General features: G+C 35.3%; 1 protein-coding gene across 4 annotated transcripts in view; it reads right to left on the reverse strand.

The window, feature by feature from the left end:
• TBC1D23 (TBC1 domain family member 23) overlaps positions 1 to 21,149 on the reverse strand; it is a 64,217-nt gene continuing 43,068 nt past the window's right edge. For all 4 annotated transcript variants that reach the window (XM_067739101.1, XM_067739102.1, XM_067739103.1 and 1 more), the window contains 9 exons: positions 19,967 to 20,137; positions 17,083 to 17,125; positions 14,857 to 14,966; positions 11,883 to 12,022; positions 10,307 to 10,351; positions 6,923 to 7,011; positions 4,119 to 4,254; positions 2,466 to 2,660; positions 1 to 1,657 (listed from right to left, as the gene is read on the reverse strand). In XM_067739101.1, the coding sequence (XP_067595202.1) occupies positions 1,576 to 1,657; positions 2,466 to 2,660; positions 4,119 to 4,254; positions 6,923 to 7,011; positions 10,307 to 10,351; positions 11,883 to 12,022; positions 14,857 to 14,966; positions 17,083 to 17,125; positions 19,967 to 20,137 (1,011 nt within the window). In that variant the 3' untranslated portion in view covers positions 1 to 1,575. The remainder of the gene's footprint in view (positions 1,658 to 2,465; positions 2,661 to 4,118; positions 4,255 to 6,922; positions 7,012 to 10,306; positions 10,352 to 11,882; positions 12,023 to 14,856; positions 14,967 to 17,082; positions 17,126 to 19,966; positions 20,138 to 21,149) is intronic.

The raw sequence follows: 21,149 nt of genomic DNA on the forward strand, positions 1-21,149 counted from the left end.
TTTTGAGCAAACTGTACTGATTTATTTACAACTGTAATTTATAAAGAGTAACACAAATATCTTTACACTAATATTATGAAAGAAGTCCCATGGCTGAAATGGGCAAAAAATGAGACTTCAAGACATTTCTAAAAGGGGCACCAAAAGAAGGGAAAAAATGCAATACAACAGTTGTGGGGAGAGTTATAAATATCAAGTATTGCACCAGGTGCAATTTCATGCAAATGTCTTCAACCACTCAAACTTTATTATTTAGATATTAGAATAAAATATCTTGAATTATGTTGCCTTTTTTTCACTTGATTTCCATTAAGTAAATTAAAATAACTGGCTGTAAACAGAATACATCTAAATATTTCTCCTATCAACCCCTTAGAGACAATCCATTACATTTTAGGACATAGCAGGTTGTGAGGATTTGCTACTTCCCAAACAGATTTTATAAGCAGTCATTCCATGGTCCCAAACGTGTTCCTGGATTTCTTTCACCAAATGTGTCTAATATGAACCTCAATGAATTAAACTGAGAAAGCTGCAAAATAAAGCAGACCACTTTTGAGTTTTGTCATATTAAGAGACTAAAAATCTTTTCAAACCACTGGAACTTTAGTAGGAGAACAAAAACCAAAGAAGAAAAAGAAATTTCAGAAAGTGATGATAAAAACTAGTTTAGACAGCTCTCTGGTTATCTGGCTTTTCTTTAGGTGGATAGTAGTGTGGTCACAGACATAATCTCACTGAGGATAAATCCATGTGTACTCAACACCTGTTTTGAAACATTCTAAATCAAATATTCCTCTGGTAATAAAGACCAATGACATTTTTAAAGATACAAGTCAGTCCCCCAAGTGTTAATTTTAATCTTAACATGCCTACCTACTTATTATAATGCTTTTAACTGCTCCTTAGAGACAATTAGGATGAAGTTTAGTATCTGAAGCACTAAGTGTTCAAACTATTAGCTAATGGTGCAAAGATGACCTTAGAAACTGATGTTTCAACATTTCACTAGTTGGTCTGCATTTGAGTTGGCTGGAATCTTCATCCATTGCATTAAAAAAGATTTCACTCTTTTTAAGAACAGAAACAGCAAGCTAATTGTTAATCTATGTAATACTTTTTAGTTTCTGATACTGCTCAGTGGGTAAACCTAAATGTAGCAATTAAAGGGGTCTCTTCAACGAATTCTACCTCTAATTTTCAGTGAAGACACTGCAAATATATATGTGTATGGTTGTTTTTAAATCTAAACTGATGCATGTTCCCTTAAAACAGCTCTTCAAAACAGAACTGCATTCTGCACCCTTAGTTCATAAGGGCACACGGTCAGTTACTTCAAAGTCATTTAATAACTGACCTTTATAAGAAATCATTTTACAAAACCAAAAATGCAAAAGAAAATTTTAAAAAAATTTAACTTTCCAGAGATTGATTGTAATAATTTACACCTTCTTAGACTTGCTATTCAAGCACCCCCATAAGCAAATGAAAGTCTCCGGTTAGTATTCAGTCAGGAAAATATGTCCATATTTCTCTTGGTTGCCTTAATTTCTTTTGAAATAATTTTCTTTTATATTAACTTTCCAAAGCATCCAAAACTTTCATGATCTGTTGTTTTATGGCTTTGGTAGCATCTCCTGCATTTGGAATCAAATACCTACGGGGGAAAAATATATATATTAATATAGAGCCTTCTGTTCAGGATTCATCTTAGATATCAATTCCAATGTCGAAGTAACCTACAAATCAAGCACAGATGCCCTCCTATGTACTCCCCATCACTTATTTCAACATATACTCAAAAGAGTTATTTTTAAAGAAAGAAAATCTAAATGCAAAAGCAAGGTGATTTTTCATATTGCATAGAGCAAGGTGGAATGAACTGGAGATCAGGAGTCAGGAGGGCTACATTTGGTTCTAACGCAAGTGTGAAGACCTGGAAGTCATTCAACCCCTCTGGGCTTCACATTTTTACCTGTAAGATTAAAGATGGTTTAGCTTCGAGAGCAGTGTGGTCTACGGCCCTTGTGCCAGTCCATGAACTGTTTGTCACTGGTACACAATGAGGTAAGGAAGAACTTGTACCAGAATATAAATTAACTACATCATCCAGCACACTGCTTACTTCGTTGATACGTTTTTAAAACAAGAATTATTTGATGAAGGAAAATAAAAGCTCGTATTTCATTGCAAACCAGCATTTAGTGTAGCACTGGTGTAGATTATTCCTAAAGACCCCTCTGTCAAAAGGTTTGTGAAATTAGCTACTGCACTTAATGAAATCATGTGCTAATGGCTAAACCATATATTACTACAAATTTGTAAGAAAAAAGATAGCGAGAATACTAATAAAAATGGTTCAAGTATCCTGTTCCACCATCCATTCCCCAAAATAGAGAAACAAACCGTGTTTAATAATGAACTAATTCAGTAATTCAGATAACATCAACCTAAGAAAATTTTACCTTTCGATTGCCAGGATTTCTATTCCTGAAGTGCTGCTGTTTCCATACTTGAAGGTAATTAGCTCAGGATGTTTTTTTTTGGATGTTATTTTAACCACAGAATTTAGTGCTTGTCGAGACTGTATATAAGCCAATCCTTTCCGTGAAAGAATCTCCCTCAAACAGTACATATGTGTTGCAGTAACCAACAGATGACTTGAGAGGGACAAAAGCATTAAAAAAACAAAAAGAATTTAAAGAAATGTCATTTAAAACAACTATTACTTCAACAGCCCCAATTATAAAAAATGTTCAACTCCAGATGAAATTACTTTTGAGTTAAAAAGTGAAGGCAAAGGATCGTCTATAAACAAATAAGCTATCTAGTAACAGCTTTTAATTTTCCTTTAGTTGTATGCAAAATTAATGTTTTATTAACAGATAATCCTGTAACTGTTTAAGAGCAAAAATTATATTTAATATAATAAAAACTACAATACAATTAGAAATCATTAAAATAATAAATTTTTAGAATCTACTCTATATGGTATTTGGAATATACTACCTTTCAGACTTTTAACAGTAAACTATCCTCATTCAACATACCATAACATATACTTTATGTCAAAGACCACTAAGCAATACCTGGACTGCCTTACATATTTAATAATATTCTGTAACTGGATCCTACAGGCAAAATAGGGATAGAATTATTAATACACACACCCTGCTTTGTGTCTCAGCTCACTTTTAGTATAGTGATAATACTCACACACTTTTATGAAATACAACAGGACAAACATCAGATATCCAGAATGTGGGACATTCTGCAGAACAGTTGGCCTAGACTCAAAAAGGATTCATTCAACATGAAGAAAAGGGGGAAGTGTGGTGAGGGAAGCAGTATTGTTCTACACTGGGTGAGACTAAAGAGAGATAACAGGCAAATGCAATGTGTGAAACAGGACTGGATCCTGGACCAGGAAGAAAAAAACAAAGAGGATAAAAGATACTTTAGAGACACTGAAAAATTTGAGTGTGTTCTGTATGTTGAATGATGTTTATTAATTTTAAAGTTTTTAAAGATGTGATAGTGCTACTGGAGTTGTGGAGGAGACTGTTCATATTCTTTGGAGATTTATGCTGAAGCATTTAGGGGTAAAGTGTCATATCTATAAGCTTCTTCTGAATGGTATGACAAAAACAAAGTGTATGTGTATGTGTGTATGTATATACAAACATAACGAGAGAGATGGGGTAGTGTGAAAAAAAGTTAAAAGCTGGTGAGTCTGAGAGAGGCTTATAAAGATATTCAATGTACTATGTCTTCAACTTTTCTGTTTAAATTTTTCAAAATAAAAAATTACATTAGAAATATTTTTTAAAACTCAAGACATATAATACAAGTTGACAGAGGGAAATTATATCTCATTGTGTGTTTATTATTTTTTTCTGCACTGCACAGCATGCGGGATCTTAGTCCCCTGACCAGGGATTGAACCCGTGTCCCCTGCAGTGGGAGCTCAGAGTCTTAACCACTGGACCGCCAGGGAAATCCCCAGGAAATTATATCTTATTGTACTTGGATACATAAAATTTCTTCTGCAGCTACCTTTTATATCATTACTTCCTTAAATTCAATTTTACTTCTGAAGAAGGTATTTTAAAAAGTACCTAGGAAATATGTGTCCACTTTCTTTCACTTCTTTACAAGGAAAATGATGCTTGACGTCTGGCTTGTTTATCCAAGTCTGAATGTTTACAACCTCTTTTCTATCATCATCTGACATTGAAGAACTGTCAATTTCATCTATAAAGAATTATAAGATGTTAAAAGTGGGTATCACCAACTTTAAAAATGATACATTTTTTAATAGTCTGAAAAAAATTTCAGTAGTATTTTAAACACACATGTTGGAAAAAAAAAATTCTAACCCAGCAACTATATTTCCTTATGCCACTGGTACTACTATAAAAGATTATGAAACATCATTCTATATGGTGTGAAAATATACTTTTAAAATATTAAACTATGAGGAATTTCAACTTTTTTTTTTTTTTTTTTTTTTTTGCGGTACGCGGGCCTCTCACCGTTGTGGCCTCTCCCGTTGCGGAGTACAGCCTCCGGACGCGCAGGCTCAGCGGCCATGGCTCACAGGCCCAGCCGCTCCGTGGCATGTGGGATCTTCCCGGACCGTGGCACGAACCCGTGTCCCCTGCGTCGGCAGGCGGACTCTCAACCACTGCGCCACCAGGGAAGCCCTCAACTTTTTTGATTTATATAACATAACTCTAATCTATGACTAGTCTGTTGAGTGATGGCAGAATTGTCCAATAATAATATTAGCATCTATCTTGAGGGCAAAGATGGCAGAGTTCTTTTTCTCTTGCTGGTTTCTTTTTTTTTTTAATTGAAGTATAGTAGATTTACAAAATTATACTGGTTTTAGGTGTACAACATAGTGATTCAATATTTTTATAGATTGCACTCCATCTGCAGAGTTGCTGGTTTCTGATTTTAAGGAAAATAACAACAACAAAAAAATCCATGCTGGGATAGATAAGTAAAAATCTATTTAGTGGGATTTTTTTGCGAAAGAAATATAAGACATTCTAGTTATTTTGCTTTTCTAATTTAACAAAGGGGAATTACACTCCCTAGAGTTAATAATTGTAAATATTCTTCTCTTTGCTTTTTAAGAAATCAAAATATAAAAAGACATAATAAAAAAATGAAATCTCACATATCTATTCACCTCTAGCTTAAATAAAAAAGTGAAGCACTCATGGATTTCTGCCCAGGCACATCCCCCTTTCTTCCCCACTAAGAAACAGTGACTATGTGAATTTGGTGTCTCATCTTTACTTTTAACCCAACATGAAAATTCTTAAATGATATACAGTAGCGTTTTGCATTTTAAGTAAAATTTATATAAATAGTACACTGTTCAATTGTATTCTTCTGCAACTGCTATTCTACTCCCAACATTGTAAAATTTATCCATGTTGACACACATAGCTCTAGTTTTCTTATTTTTCATTACTGTGCAATTTTCCAGAGTGTAAATATATATGTGTATATATACATGTATGATATGTGAAATATACCATCATTTATTCATCCATTTCCCTCCTCCCTTTGTTAATGGAATAACACATATTTAGAGAGAGATAGAGACTGACAGGTAACAGGAAAATGGCAAAAGAGGGGGAGGAAAAAGGAGAAAAGGAAACAATTACAAATAGCACACGGAAGTGCATGAAACAGAAGATAAAGAATAGCTAGAGAAGGTGTTGGGGAAAAATCTGTATAGAAATAAAATACAATGTACTGATTATTTTACTATGATATAAAATAAAAGAAGAAGTATATTTTTGGATTTTATATACAGGAATATAAAAATTTTGTGTAGGAGAAAATAAAAATTCTGCGTATTTGCTTCAAAAAAAAAAAGAAATAATATATAGAAAATTACATTTACCTCAATGCAGTTTTCAGGAAGTTGACTCTGTAATATCCATTAAAATGTCAAATGTGAGTCCCTCTAATCTGGCAATCTTACTGTTAAGAATTTACCCTCTGGATATACTTGCAAAAGTTAACCTAGATATATGCATAAAGATAGCCACTGCTATTTGAAACAGAAAGAAAACTGGAAAACTACCAGTGTCAATTGGGAGAAGAATGATTTAATTATGGTATGTTTGTATAATAGAAAGAGAACAGAATGATTTAATTAGGGTACATTTGTATAATAGAAAGAGAATTGTGAAGGTATACAGGCTGAGGTGGAAAATATGAAACATATATTACTAAGTGGAAAAAGCAAGATGAGATTTGGGAGTATTTTTTTCTTATTTTGTACTTTTACATATAACATATACTTTACATACCATACATATTTTAATATATTTTTTCTAACTCAATACACATTAATATTAATTATGATTACTTAAGCAGGGTAATCTGGGCAGTGGGATTATGAACCAAAGTAATAAATTATTTTTTAAAATATAAAGAAAGACAATCACAGAGGATGACAAGCTTCCCTGGCATAATATCCCCATCTTGTGGCCCTTTAGGCTACTGCCTCCAGTTTCAAAAGGCTCTTTTCAGATGTCTCAATTCCCTCAATCTCCTACCTGGGTGGATCAGGGGGATTTAAATCCAATCCCATGGATTTAAATACTATTTATACACTGATAATTCCCAGATTATCACAAGCTTAGACTTCTCTCCTCAGCTAAAGACTCCTATAATCAACCGCCTACTCAGCATTTCTATGGCATAATTTAAGATGTCCAAAACCAAACTCTTAATAGAAAAACCACAGACTCTCCAATCTCCTCTACAGAATTTCACTGTGTCTTTTTTTTTTTTTTTTTTTTAAGCAGTTGTTCAGCTACTCCCAGAATTATCTCTATAATCACTCTTGGTGCTTGAAGAAAGCAGTCTATAAATTAGTGTATTGCCATACCTGTGTCATATTCTTCTTCATCCCCAATGCTGAAAACAGGCTTTACACCACGGTAAGGCTTTCCCACTCTGTCACTGCTGCTCACATGCCTATATTCAAAGAATTTTAGGAGGGAAATCATTACTTAAGTTACCAAAGATTTTCACCAAGTATCATTTGAATATTAAAACAAAATACAAATGTTCTGTGCGCCCACCATGTACCACCCAGTTTCAGGAGAGCTATGTTAAGGAAATTGAAACAAGATAAGGAAATTGTTAGCAAAAGTGGCATAAGGTCTTGGGTATGCGGAATGTTTTCAAATCTGTAAAAATTAAATTTTAAACAATTTTAATGTTCACATAAAACCAATGCATTGTGAAGTTCCTTAACCTCTCTGTGCTTCTGTGCCTTATCTGTAAAATGGTGGTAACAATATCTAACCTTCCTGGTTACTGTGAAAATTAAATCAGTTACGACTTCCCTGGTGGCACAGTGGTTAAGAATCTGCCTGCCAATGCAGGGGACACGGGTTCAGGCCCTGGTCCAGGAAGATCCCACATGCCGCAGAGCAACTAAGCCCGTGCGCCACAACTACTAAGCCTGCGCTCTAGAGCCCGTGAGCCACAACTACTGAAGCCCGTGAGCCTAGAGACCATGCTCCGCAACAAGAGAAGCCCGCGCACCGCAATGAAGAGTAGCCCCCGCTCCACGCAACTAGAGAAAGCCCGCGCGCAGCAACGAAGACCCAACGCAGCCAAAAATAAACAAAAAAATTTAATCAGTTAATATTTGGTAAAGTTCTTACAACAATGCCTGGCATACAGCAAGTGCTACATACACGTTTGTTAGACAAAATAGTTTATGAAACCAAATATTCAAATTCCAGTAGGAGTGCCTAATTCTCATATGGGTACAAATGTCTTAAGGTTTTTCCTCTCATTTTTTTTTTCATTACTGTTACTTTTGTTTCAACAGAAACTAAGATGTTACTTCTTTTACATAAATAAACCATGAAAATGAATTTGCCTTTCACTTTCAAGTGACAGAAACATAAACATGTAAATTCAAACTTAGTAAGTTCTGCAGGAAGTATGACCTCTCTCTTTTTTAATATAAAAATCAATACCTCATTACTTTTCAGGTAACCTCAAATAAACCAATAAGTAAACTTAAAATATTTCGACAAAATACCACATATTTCTGGAGAAAGAGTATTGTATTATTTGTAGAGTAAGGTTCAGCTAAGATATTCTACGATGAAGGAAAACTATGGCTTTTTTTTCCTTGTCATGTATCGAGAGTTCAATGTGGAAAAAAATCAAGTTATGTGTCTTTAGTCTTAGAATTCAATTTTTCCAGAAGACAGAGATCAAATCTGTATTTTAAATGATTTCTTAATACATATCATCAATAAAAATGAAGACCTAATTTTGTTAAAATATGCTTAAATCTTTATTTCTCCCAAAACAACATTCCTCAACAGAAAACCAGTAAGAGTTGAGTATATAACAGAATTAAGTTAATCAATACACTGCTTACAGTTTAAGTTATAAAATCATTTTTTATGTTAAAGCATATCTAATGTAAAATTATCCAATAAATTATCAAACTATGCTCATTAAAGAAAATGAAAGAAATAATTCAAATACCTATGAAACTCAGATTCAGCTTACTTACAAAAGGCAAAGATAATATAGCTTTGTGTAACAATACTTTAGTGCGGTCTAGATTATAAAATTGTATGAGATTAAGTTATTGGTGCTCTCCTGATATTGAAGTATAAACTACTATAACATAGAAAGTAACAAAGATAATGTTTACAGTAAATGCTTGAACCAGAATATAAATGACATCCAAAAAAAAAAGCTGGACTCTTTAAAAAGCAGTATAGGGCTTCCCCGGTGGCGCAGTGGTTGAGAGTCCGCCTGCCAAAGCAGGGGACACGGGTTGGGGACACGGGTTCATGCCCCGGTCCGGGAAGATCTCACATGCCGTGGAGTGGCTGGGCCCGTGAGCCATGGCCACTGAGCCTGCGTGTCTGGAGCCTGTGCTCTGCAACGGGAGAGGCCACAACAGTGAGAGGCCCGCGTACCGCAAAAAAAAAAAAAAAAAAAAAAAAAAAGCAGTATATCTATGCTTTTTTAGCAGAAACAAAATCTACAAGAGTTTGACTAGATTTTAACCTGATTTACTGACCTCAAAAACCAACCCAATTTATTCTAACTTTTCACTAAACTCTATTTTCAAAATGGATATATCTGCCTGTGGACTAGAGAAGATAATTTGAATGTTTAAAGAATTATTTGCGATAAAACTTGGGAGTTAAAATTAGACTAATTCAATGGTCCTGTAACAAGAGAAAACAGAAAGATGATTCACAAATAGATTATAATTTTAAAAGAAGCAACCTCCTTTAAAATTATAATAGAAGGTCTGTAACTGGCATTGGCCAACTCTTATCCGTAAGTTGAAAGTAAACTATTGTTAAAAATGCTACTTCTAATTCACTGAAAATATTGAAATGACCTGCTAAAAAAGTCAACTCCATTATTCTGAAGCTTAACTTACATTCAAAGTATGATTAGAATTTCTTTTTAAATGTTCATAGGGATTGCTATAATTGATATTCAAACTCAAATTGCAGAAAAATCATGAGTATAAAAACTGTAAAGCCATACAGTATAATGTTCTTTTGTTTATCCTAATTGAAGATCCAGTAGATTTCTAAACTTTAAACCTATGGAATCTAATGATGAGTATCCCGTTTTATTGGGGTCAGAGAAGAGATGGATTATATTTTAACATGTCCACCATGGCCTAATTTCTTTCAAGGAAAAGCAAAGGTAGAACCCTAGAACTATAGTTTGTTCACACCAATTTATATAATGTTAACTTAAATACATACATCTTATTAAGAAAAACCTAGCAATATTATAAAACTACATAGTGTACATGAAATAACAAAAAATTTGAACCACAAACTGTGCCTTTTCTCAGATGCTGTAATTTTCCCTACTGTTAGAGCACAAGACAGAAGTAAATGATCTCCAAAGCTAATACCCTCCTGACTCTGAGACTACATATTTTCTTTGTTTCACCTTCCTCTGTCTCAGAATAAAAACTGCAGATTTTATGAAGTTGTTGGGTTTGAATGTACTTTATTTTCATATGAGGAATGGGAGATATAAAGAAGAAGGCAAGGAAAAAAATTAAAATGATCGAGCAAAAAACCAAAAGGAAAACATATCAGCATCACACACTCCTAAAAGCAGAATGAGAAAAGTTTAGCACTTGAAACAGCTGCATGAAATTTTAGCCAAGACAACATGAGGCTTATAGACAGCATGAAGCATGCTAAAGGAAAAGGATGGTCCAGTAAAGCTGCTCTACTCATTGGCTTACCGCTCGGTACATGTTCTGTCTGGCCAAGGAAGATTGAAAGACATTCTATAGCAAATTGAGGCAGAGGACAGAACAATATGATTATTAAAAATGCAAAAGCTTTAAAACAAAAATATAATCAGTTTTTCTAACCCGGGGGTATATTAAAAAAGAATATTTTGATCATCCCAAGTACAAAGAAAAATGAAGAAAAGTCAGTTTCAAGTGATTCTTTAACGAAGAGAAAATAGTCTTTTCAATTTAGAATTATCACTAGTTCATTTTAAAATAAATTTTAAGTGTTCATGCTACAAAATGTACCAATAATAGTACCCTAGGGCTTCCCTGGTGGCGCAGTGGTTGTGAGTCCGCCTGCCGATGCAGGGGACACGGGTTCGTGCCCCGGTCGGGGAAGATTCCACATGCCGTGGAGCGGCTGGGCCCGTGAGCCATAGCCGCTGAGCCTGCGCGTCCGGAGCCTGTGCTCCGCAGCGGGAGAGGCCACAACAGTGAGAGGCCCACGTACCGAAAAAAAAAAAAAAAATAGTACCCTAATTGAGAATGCACTAACTAAAAGTAATTTTAAAATTAAGGCTTTTGAAAGCAGACATAATTTTAATGAGCAAAAAAAAACCTTTCAGCCTTGATAACAACACTTTAACATTAGTCCATTGTAGACAAGGTACAATTTTTTTGGATTAGTGAAAATAATCTATATCTTCTTTGCTATTTACTAAATGGGAAAAAAAATCTCTGTATGCATATGTCCTTTATTTAATAAAGTGAAAATTAGTAAATGCCTTATATTCAGTTCTTAAAATCAAATACTTCAACTCTCCTCGGGTGCTGCAAGTAAGACATGAGAGTGAAATTAAATACTATAACACATTTCCAAGATCAGGCTTGCTTAGAAAAAATTTCACGCTGGGATTATTAGGTTAGCTTTGAACCCTAAGAACAAGAAAGATCAATGAGACCAACATGTGGAGGAAAAAAAACATACTGTGCCCTCACAGTTCCAGTAAGAAACAATATAACAGACATTCTTAAACTTATCATTTGTTAGCTGGATACTTCATTTGTAATTGGGAAAATAGGGGTCACACATGCTGTGAACAAAATTCTATGAAGATCTGAATTCTTAAACTTTACAAAAACGGGTTTCTGCTTGATTTAGTATGACCAAATTTTCTAGGTTTTAAATTCCTGAAGCGGAGAAAGAGATTCCTGCTATGAGATTACTGCACTTAGCAGATGATTCCCAACCATTTGACATGTGGGAAGCAGCTGCTATACGAAGTATCATATACATAATACCATTGGAATAATTTTTTTCTAATGAATGGCGTGAAGGGGCAGAATTATTACTTGCCTCCTATTCTGAGCAGTGGGAGAAGACAGACTAATCTTTACAGTAAAATTTTATAGCAATAAAGAACATCTCTGTGATGACAACGAAAACTGGAATCATCTAATAAAAAAATGTAATATACGATCCTTTTCTAGAGCACATTCTATTCAACTAACATTTACTGTTAAGATACTTTTCTATAGTTTTAATTACTCATCACAAATTCATACTGTATAAGCAACTCACCGGTCCACAGGAGTTGATGTATTCTCAATAAAACTGATAACTTTTTCCCTGACATTAACGGATTTTGTCTTCAAAGCAACAGTCATTTTATTTACTAGTGATTTCATTCCTCTATCATTTGAGCCATTAGAAGATTCACCCTGAAAAAAAGAAAAACAAACAACAACTTACTGATGGATTAACTGCTCTCCAAATGATTAGCAAGATACGCTACTGCTAAAGGTTATCTAGATGCTATGTCCTGAACTGGGTGCACCCCCCGACCATAAATTCGTGTTACAAGTTCTAATCCCCAGGGTACCTCAGAAAGTGACTGAATACGGAGATAGGGCCTTTAGAGAGTAAACTAAGGTTAAATGAGGTGGGCCCTAGCCAATATGACTGATACTCTTACAGGAAGAAGGGGATACATCAGGGATTCACATGCACAGAAAAAAGGCCATGTACCAACATCACAGGAAGGTGGTACTCTGAAAGCCAAAGACAGAGGCCTTAGGAGAAATTAAACCTGCTAGCCCTTTGATCCCAGACCTGTAGCCTCTGGAACTATGAGAAAATACATTAAGCCACCTAGTTGGTTGTATTTTGTTATGGCAGCCCCAGCAGACTGATATACTGGGTGAAACCATTTTAGGAATGGAAGGTAGAAATGAAAAATGAGGATATATATTAGACACATAAATGTGTGGAGGCTGAAATTACCTTATTTATTCAATAAGAAATAAAGTTATTGACCTTTTCTTAACTCAGATTACTCTATAAAGATAAGCAAAATTATAATCAGAATATCATTCATATAGCTAAATTTTTAAACATTTATTCCTTGTAAATTTTTGCTGTTTAAAACATTATTACTTAGGCCTTTAATTTCTCAAGAAAAGTCACTCTTATGTACCTAGTGTAATAGATGTGAGTATAATTCTTGAGTTGTATATAATTGCTCCTTTATACCCTACAGGGGAAGCTGGTAGTAGATGTCAAAAGTTTTAAAATGTGCCTATCTTCTGCTTATTAATTCTTCTTCAGAATTTATGGGGAGGAAATAATCAGAAAATGCCCTAGGATTTAGGAACTATTTGGTGGAAAACTATACTGATACTAAAAAAAAAAAAGCATTTAAAAATACTAGAAAATGCTCATATATATGTTCAATGAGAAAGCAGAAAATAAAACTGTATGTACACTCTGATCACTACTCTGATCACTACTTTTAAAATAAAATACTAAAAAAAATATGCATTATAAAAGATTTAAAGAAAATATTTCAAACTATGAATAGCTGTTATCCATGGTTGGGTTATAAATAATTTTGATTTCTTTACATTTTTCATATTTATATATGATGCTACAATGAACATGTATTATTCTTATTTTTAAGAGAAGTCATTAACTAAATAACACAAAAATCATGTTCCCATTGCCATATCTAAATTCAAAACCAAATTAAACTGACTGTGGAAATTCTTTGGTACTTCTGAATGTAACACATTTTTAAGACAGTTATCTTTAGCCTCAATCATTGTTTTTCAAATCTGAAGATAAAAAGTTCAATACAAGGACCATCCAAAGCTGTGGACAGGAATATAAATTAGAATAATGTTTTTTGGAGGGAAATTTGACAATAATGCAGAATTCTAAGGATTTTGACATGTAATCTTCTGATCATGTTATTTCACTTCTAGGATGAAATAATCATGTCATATGCAAATATATTACTACAAAACTTAATTGTAGTAGTGTATATAATAGTAAAAGACTAGAAACAATGTAAATATTCAACAATAAGGGGACTAACTGAACACATTATAATACATCTATACTATTTAGATATTTAAAATGAAAACAGCAAATACTTATTAAATAAATGGTGAGCTCCTAGATACCTAGATCAAGCTGAAAACCTAATTCTCAGAGAAGACTTATGCGCTGATAATTTGGCAATAATTTGCTTTGACTTACATGGCTGAAGATAAGCCTCAATTAATCATCTAATGAGTTACAATTTTATAATAACTACTATAAGATATATAAGTGACAGGTACTACACTTTACATTCACTTGCACATTTAATCCTCATGTCATTATTGTGAAGAAAGCTGTGTTATTATCATCATCCCTATTTGCACAGATGGAGAAACCAGAGTGGAAAAGATCTTGCTAGAGATCATGAAGAAAGTAAACTGTGAAGACAAAACCTGAATACCCAGGTGAGTCAGACTGGTAAGCCCAAGCTTGTAACCATCACCCTGTACTGGAGTTTTCCCTCTATTTCTTTAAAGAATGACCTTTAGGTAGATGAAGACCATTACTTGTTAAGAAAATGATTTAATGACACCTAGTTCAAATGACATGAAATACTGAAAACACACAAGACTTATTGCCCAAATATTTCCAAAGTAGAACAGAATGGATTTACCCACTATTGCAAAACCCTGCAGTAATGTACACCTCAATACCTAAAACTCAAATAAAATGGCATTGGCAACTGGTTCCTGTCTTCCTCTGCCTGGCCCATTCTCAAATATGGGTGGACTGAAGTTTTAATCATGTAGGTATGTGGTGGGGAGGAGAGCTACAGAGACAGTATGCTGGAGATGCAAACATGAGCCTCAGTATTCTCCAGACCCAAACTAATTGGGAGATTCCTAGAACCAGCTCACTTTAGAGTCCTAGCTAGTCACGGGACTCAGAATTATCTCCACTGACATTTAAGCTGGAGTAGAAAATTGTCACTAGGTGATACCAAGCTGCAGCTGGAGAGGGAGAAATCTGAATTCAGCAGGTAGACCACCAGAACTCCTGGCTAGTTTAGCTGTTTAGGCCTGCTCCCACCATTTCATTAACCTCACAATAATATGATTGCTCACTGCATGTGTTTGAATTATTTTTACTCCATTTCTGTTATGATAGCTGTTTAGTTGTTAATCACCTGGGCATTTATCCAACTCTGGTGACATTCTACATATACACTTACATCAAGAGAAGAACTGACACTGCTCCTTGAGCCTGAGGTACTAGCAATCCAATGGCCATATCCATTTTCTGGTCCATCCACATTAATGTCTGCTAGGTGCTGCTGCAGTGCTTAAAGATAAATAGGAAGAAGAAAAAAAAATCCTGACGTATCAAACCCTTTGGAAAGATTCAATACCAGAGAAGTACAATAAACATGTCATAGCTGAATGAAAAGGATCCAAGGGCATAATCACAGGTATTTCTTTCAGCACCTCTGTAAAGTACTAAAAGACCCCAGGCTACAGAAAGCCTTCCTTTTCCTCTTCCTTCTAAAGCCCTCTCTCTATACACATATAACTTTTCTTAATTGACCCTAAGGGTAACAGTAACTATATATATAGGCTTGATGTTTTCCTCTTTGGAAGGTAATCCTTAAAGTATTAATAAATAATCTTAGCAATGGTTTTATGCCATAAAAGATTAATAGAAAACCTACGGTGGCTTTTGTTTACCATAAGGAGACATCAGTTAATCCTTCCCATAATAAAGAAGCAGTCTTAGGCATTAACTGCTATGGAAAGAGAGATTATTCTTGGAAAAGAAATAATTCATAGTTTAGAAAAAAGTTCCTAAAACCTAGGATATCTGTGCTATAAAAGAATACTTTTCAGACTCTCAAAAGTGTCTTGTGTCACGACGTTTTGTATCATGTTGTCAGAACTTCCAATAAATAACACTGGGCCTTAGGCCAATACTTGCTTAACACTAGTACTTATTTAAATAAGACCTTTTGTTAAATCACTTTGGGTATGAGCTTCAAGGGTAGTTAGTTATCAGGCCATGATATACAGGAGAAATAATTCTTGCTAATATCAACAAAGACCAAGAAGAAATAGACCCTAACCTATCAAAATGTCTAAGTCATAACATAAGAAAATCATATTAAGCCAGAACTTAATCCTTATAAGACTCTTATGATTCAAACTCAGGATTCTATTGCCTCCAACAAATATTAATTTGATTTTATCATTACTTTTCCTAGTAATTATAGTTCAATATTTTTATATCTCTTTCCCTAATGAAAGGCGCCTTATCTTTTAATTGAAATATATTTGACATATAACACTGTGTAAGTTTAAGGTATACAAAATGTTGATTTGATACATTTATATACTGTAATATGACTTCCACTGTAGCAACAGCTGCACCTCTATCATGTCACACAATTACCATTTCTTTTTTGTGGTGGGAATAATTAAGATCTAGTCTCTGCAAGTTTGGTGATTATAATACAATATTGTCTATATTCACTATACTGTGCATTAGTATACTGTGCCTTAGTACTCCAGGACTTATTTATCTACTAGTTGTAAATCTGTACCCTTAAATAACATAATTTGTAAAAAAAAAAAAGAAAAGAAAAAAAGATAGTCTTTTTTTTTTTTTTTTTTGCGGTACGCGGGCCTCTCACTGTTGTGGCCTCTCCCGTTGCGGAGCACAGGCTCCGGACGCGCAGGCTCAGCGGCCATGGCTCACGGGCCCAGCCGCTCTGCGGCATGTGGGATCCTCCCGGACCGGGGGCACGAACCCGCGTCCCCTGCATTGGCAGGCGGACTCTCAACCACTGCACCACCAGGGAAGCCCAAGATAGTCTTTTTTTAACCTTACTACCCTGACCTACTCCTTCATATATTCTCAAATATTTGCTGGTAGAGATTCTGTCATTTTACTATCCTGAATTACCAGATATTATCTGCAGACTTGAAATTATCAACTTATTTGTTTTATTCTATTCAGTCAACATTTTTTCAGCAGCTAATACTCTCGTGTAGTTCAAAACTAAAATGAAAACAGAACAAACAAAAAAGCAAATAGCGCAAAGAGTATACAGTGAAAATTATTCCTCCTACTCTTGTTTCCCAGTCCTATCTATCCTTCCTTCTCCACAGAAACAAATCATGTGGGGCAGTTTTTCACCCCTCTTTACAAAAACATTTTCTACAAATACAAGCTAATTAATACACATCCACTTCAACAGTCTTCCACTATATATTCACTCATTGCAATTGTCTATTGTGTTTGTCTTTATCTGTATGTCCTGCTGGCCTTGCCTTTTGTGAAAATAGTGAATGACTGAAGAGAAAGTGTACCCATTAACTAATTTGGTCATTCTAAATCAGCTCCAGTGATAGTATAATTTCCTCTGAAAAGTAGGGACAAAGGGATTAATAAATTAAAACCTTACCCATAAATCCTCCACTGGCAATGCTCACATATTCTTTGTTTTTCTGAAATGGAAAATAAAATTTAAAATTATTCCCAAATGCAATTTAATTAAAACTTCTGGGGGCTTCCCTGGCGGCTCAGTGGTTAAGAATCCACCTGCCAATGCAGGGGGCATGGGTTCCATGCCCTGGTCCATGCCACAGAGCAACGAAGTCCGTGTGCCACAACTACTGAGTCTGCGCTCTAGAGCCCGTGCTCTGCAACAAGAGAAGCCACCAAAATGAGAAGCCCGCGAACCGCAACGAAGAGTAGCCCCCACTCACTGCAACTAGAGAAAACCTGCGTGCAGCAACCAAGACCCAACGCAGTCAAAAATAAAATAATTAAATAAATTTTAAAAAAATTCTATGAAACTTCTGATAGTTCTATAAGCATTGACAAATGTAATATAAGGTTATATACTAAATTTCTGAATTTCTTCTTTGACATTTTGGACTTTGGCACAGAGAAGTACATACATTTATCGTGTGTACTATAAGGTCTGGTGCTTGAGTGGGAAGAAGTGGACAACTTCATGGCTACTAATGAGACTGTGATTTTACTTGTATTATAGTCCCAATAGTGTGATACAGAGTCAAACCAAAATCAGTTACGCTGTATTTTCGGATGTTACTAGAATGGTTTTTAAAAGCTTGCCAAAATATTTTGGGTCTTTTATAAAAAGGAAATACAAAAGCAAATACTACAGCTAATTATGAAGAAATGACAGAACGTTAACATTTTACAAACTACTAAAAATTAATGAATCTAAGCAATGATAAACAAACAAAGACACAAAAAGGAAAGAGATCTGGGCAGTATTTACCTCCTGAGGAAGTACACAATACCCAAGACTTCCTAACCCTCCCACCCCCAAAAGTAATCTAACAAGTCCCTAGGTCTAATTACCAGTTTACAGGAAATACCAGGGATAGAACCTGATAAACAACACCGTGTGAATGCAATCTGCAAAATCCAGATTGTGGGAAAATATAAGACAAAGTAACCAGTTTTTCCAAACAAATATGTACAAGGAAAAAAATTAGGAAAGGGAACCTATAAATTAAAAGAGACTTAAAAGATACCAACCAGAGTGCAATGTCTTGTTTTAGATCCTGAGAAAACCAAGGGAACTTGAACACTCGTTACTTTTTTTTATAATAAAGTGTAAGAGTGATAATGTGGTTATGTCTTTACAAAGAATTTATAGAGTTCAATTCTCCCTACTTGTGGATTTGTTTGAAATTTTCCACAATAAAAACTGGGGGGGGGGGATTTCTAAAACCACATTAAGAGCTCGAATTATTAATAGAAGTCCACAATATTCCAAATTCTTGCCATCTGACACCCTTCACAATATACAGCCTATACCAGGCCATTTTTAGAATAGGTCAATTAAATTTATAAGTAAAATGAGTTTGAGAACCTATTTTTGTTATTCTGTATAAACTTCTAAAATCTTTCCCCCAGTAAAGTATAACTTTACCTTATAATCCCTCTCCCAAATACCTTGCTCCTTCTCTGATTTTGTCTTTCAAGGATTGTCCTTTAGACCAGCGGTCCCCAGTCTTTCTTGGGACCAGTTTTGTGGAAGACAATTTTTCCACGGATGGGGGGTGGGGTGGGGGATGATTTCAGAATGACTCAAGCACATTATATTCATTGTGCACTTTATTTCTATTATTATTACTTTGTACTATATAATGAAATAATGATACAACTCACCATAATGCAGAATTAGTGGGAGCCCTGAGCTTCTTTTCCTGCAACTAGATGGACCCATCTGGGGATGGTGGGACCGCCTCAGCTCCACCTCAGATCATCAGGCATTAGATTCTCATAAGGAGCACGCAACCTAGATCCCTCGCATGCGCAGTTCACAGTAGGGTTTGTGCTCTTATGAGAATGTAATGCTACTGCTGATCTGACAGGAGGTGGAGCTCAGGCGGTAATGGGAGCGATGGGGAGCGGCTGTAAATACAGATGAAGCTTCACTGGCTCGCCCACTGCTCACCTCCTGCTCTGCGGCGCAGTTCCTAACAGGCCACCGACTGGTACCCGTCCATTGCCCAGGAGTTGGGGAGCCCTGCTTTAGACTAATTTTCTCAAACCAGATTCCCAGTAAAGTGGATGTAAATTGAGTGGCTTGTGTAATAGCATTCCTATTGTCTTCCTGATTCCATAGTTCAGGGCCACACAAAATGAGGACTTTAATGTATAAACTACCAAAGAATACCTAATAAACAACCATTTTTATAAAGAAAGAGCCATCACTGAGTGAGGCTTTGTAGAAAAGGTAGAGGGGACAGGTTGCATAAAATCGCTGATACAAATTAGTCGTGCTGAAGACAACATTTAAACACAAAAAGGAAAGGTGGCTAAGTGTCATGAATACATATACATGTACATTTATTCAATTTCAAAGTGAAGATATTAAAATGAATTATATAGCAACTGTAAAAAGCTGAGGCATGAATAGGCATAGAGAAAAATGCAGAAGAATAATCCAGCAATAGACCCTGATTCATTGAGGAATTCAGTATATTAAAGAGGTAGTATTTCATATTGACAGCACAACTGGTTAGCTATTTGGGGAAAAAATTTTTTTTGATTCCTACCTCACATCTTACACAAAAATAATTCCAGATGGGCCAAGATTTAAACATAAAAGTATAACACATAAGCATGCAAGAAAAATCTGGGGGAGAAGACCTTTGTTGGCAAGACACAAAACCAATAAAGTGTTAAAAAAAAAAAAAAACAGATAAATTTGACAAGGTAGACAACAGCACAAAATTACCTAGGAGAATTTCTTAAAGGTGATAGCAGTAACTAAGGAAAACTGAAATAATCTGTCGGCATACCTGTAAAAAGTGTGCCAGGACCATGTTCATATACATGTCTTCTTCCTCTCTGCCACTGCCCATGAAACAGAGGTGCTCCCCACCAGCGATGGAGCCAGACTCAATGGACTGCTTCTGTGCTTCCAGCAGGGATTTTACTGACTGTGCAAACTCAGACGGATTCTGGAGCATCTAGACAATTAAAAATTTTTTTAATGTGGCAAGCCTGTGTTTCTTATACATTTGCAAAACAAAATATTTTCCCAGGGTGGGAAAAAAAAACAATATTTATATTGCCACCATGAAAATAAAGCCTTTTTTTGTTTGTTTTGGTCATGCCACGCAGTTTGTGGGATCTTAGTTCCCCCGCCAGGGATCAAACCCAGGCCCTCAACAATGAAACTGCAGAGTCTTAACCACTGGACTACCAGGGAATTCCCCAAACAAAGGCTCTTATAAATAAAATCCCTGGGATAAAAGAAATGTGTATAAATGTACCTATAATACATCAGAAAACAAAAGTTGAAAATTCACAGAAAGATTAAATTATGCAAAGAAAATACTTTACTAGACAAAAAAAATTGTTTTTGCTGTTTGTTTTCTAAGCTTCAGTGTCTTTAGGTATCATGACAAGAAAAGTTTAACACTGAGTGGAAGGGTCCCTGACAAAAACAATACATTGAAACAAGCTATATTTTTTAGTTTCCACTTACATGGCAAACCATGAATTTCTTAGAGGACAGTCAGAAATAGTAGAAGCCATTTATTCATCAGCACTACTCTAGATACTAGAGATATGAGGATGAAAAAATTGATTTCCTACCCTCAAGAAAACAAGTATGCCAATAAATACAAAAATTTGTTCAAAAAACTGTTCATAAAAAGCACAGTGGGGCTTCCACAGTGGTGGCGCAGTGGTTGAGAGTCCGCCTGCCGATGCAGGGGACACGGGTTTGTGCCCCGGTCTGGGAAGATCCCACATGCCGCGGAGCAGCTGGGCCCGTGAGCCATGGCTGTTGAGCCTGCGCGTCCGGAGCCTGTGCTCCGCAGTGGGAGAGGCCACAACAGTGAGAGGCCCGTGTACCGCAAAAAAAAAAAAAAAAAAAGCACAGTGAAAATCCAATAGAAAAATGGACAAACCATAGAAAAGCAATTTGCATTGATAAAAAAAATACAAATTAACAGCACACTTGAAAAAAGATGC

Source organism: Pseudorca crassidens, chromosome 5 (assembly GCF_039906515.1).
Source record: "Pseudorca crassidens isolate mPseCra1 chromosome 5, mPseCra1.hap1, whole genome shotgun sequence".
Lineage (NCBI taxonomy): Eukaryota > Metazoa > Chordata > Mammalia > Artiodactyla > Delphinidae > Pseudorca > Pseudorca crassidens.